The sequence below is a fragment of the Bison bison genome, unplaced genomic scaffold (assembly GCF_000754665.1).
Source record: "Bison bison bison isolate TAMUID 2011002044 unplaced genomic scaffold, Bison_UMD1.0 scf7180017854880, whole genome shotgun sequence".
NCBI classification, from domain to species: Eukaryota; Metazoa; Chordata; class Mammalia; order Artiodactyla; family Bovidae; genus Bison; species Bison bison.
Genome location: NW_011485453.1, coordinates 87,579 through 88,400, shown reverse-complemented (window position 1 = coordinate 88,400; position 822 = coordinate 87,579). Strand labels below are relative to the sequence as shown.

At 66.7% G+C, this 822-nt stretch overlaps 1 protein-coding gene across 1 annotated transcript in view; it reads left to right on the top strand.

Moving 5' to 3' along the window:
• Positions 1 to 822, top strand: part of RHBDF1 (rhomboid 5 homolog 1 (Drosophila)) — an 8,141-nt gene that overhangs the window by 2,159 nt on the left and 5,160 nt on the right. Inside the window, exons 5-7 of the mRNA XM_010857445.1 lie at positions 85 to 160; positions 282 to 565; positions 642 to 764. Coding sequence (XP_010855747.1) covers positions 85 to 160; positions 282 to 565; positions 642 to 764 — 483 coding nt within the window. The remainder of the gene's footprint in view (positions 1 to 84; positions 161 to 281; positions 566 to 641; positions 765 to 822) is intronic.

Here is an 822-nt window from a genome sequence, read left to right as displayed (position 1 = left end):
GCAAAGGCGGTCCCTGGGAGCTCCTGGATTTGGATGGTGGTTGGATGCTCCTGTAAAGGCACCTAAGATGCTCTCTGGGATGAGGGGCTCCTGAGGGAAGACAGGGACCTGGGACTGAGCCTTGGCCAGCGTCTGGACCGGAAGCATCGCGGGATGGACAGTGCTGTAACACAAATGCAGGCGGAGAGGGGGCCCTGGGTGCACTGGGCTGCGGCAGAACCCACTCAGCTGTCCAGGGGCCCGCTGGGTGGGGGGTTGAACAGCAGCTGTGTTCTCCACAGTGGGATCTGGGGTGGGGAAGGAGCCCCCTTGGCCAGACCCAGCCCCAACTCTGGCATCTCCTCCCTTCCTCCAGATCGTAGACCCCCTGGCCCGGGGCCGGGCCTTCCGCTTGGCGGATGATGCCGCCGACGGCCCGAGCGCCCCGCACACGCCCGTCACGCCGGGTGCCGCCTCCCTCTGCTCCTTCTCCAGCTCCCGCTCCGGTTTCAACCGGCTCCCGCGGCGGCGCAAGCGCGAGTCGGTGGCCAAGATGAGCTTCCGGGCAGCTGCTGCGCTGGTGAAGGTGGGTGCAGGGGCCCAGGTGGGGTTTGGGGGCGAGTGGGTTACACGGAGCCGCGTGCTTACTCCCTCGCTGGCAGGGTCGCTCGGTTAGGGATGGCACGTTACGCCGCGCCCAGCGCCGAAGCTTCACTCCTGCCAGCTTCCTGGAAGAGGACACGGCTGACTTCCCTGACGAGCTGGACACGTCCTTCTTTGCTCGGGTAAGAGCCTGGCGCCATCACCCTGACCCCTCTGCCTAAGCTTCCCACGCTGACCGCG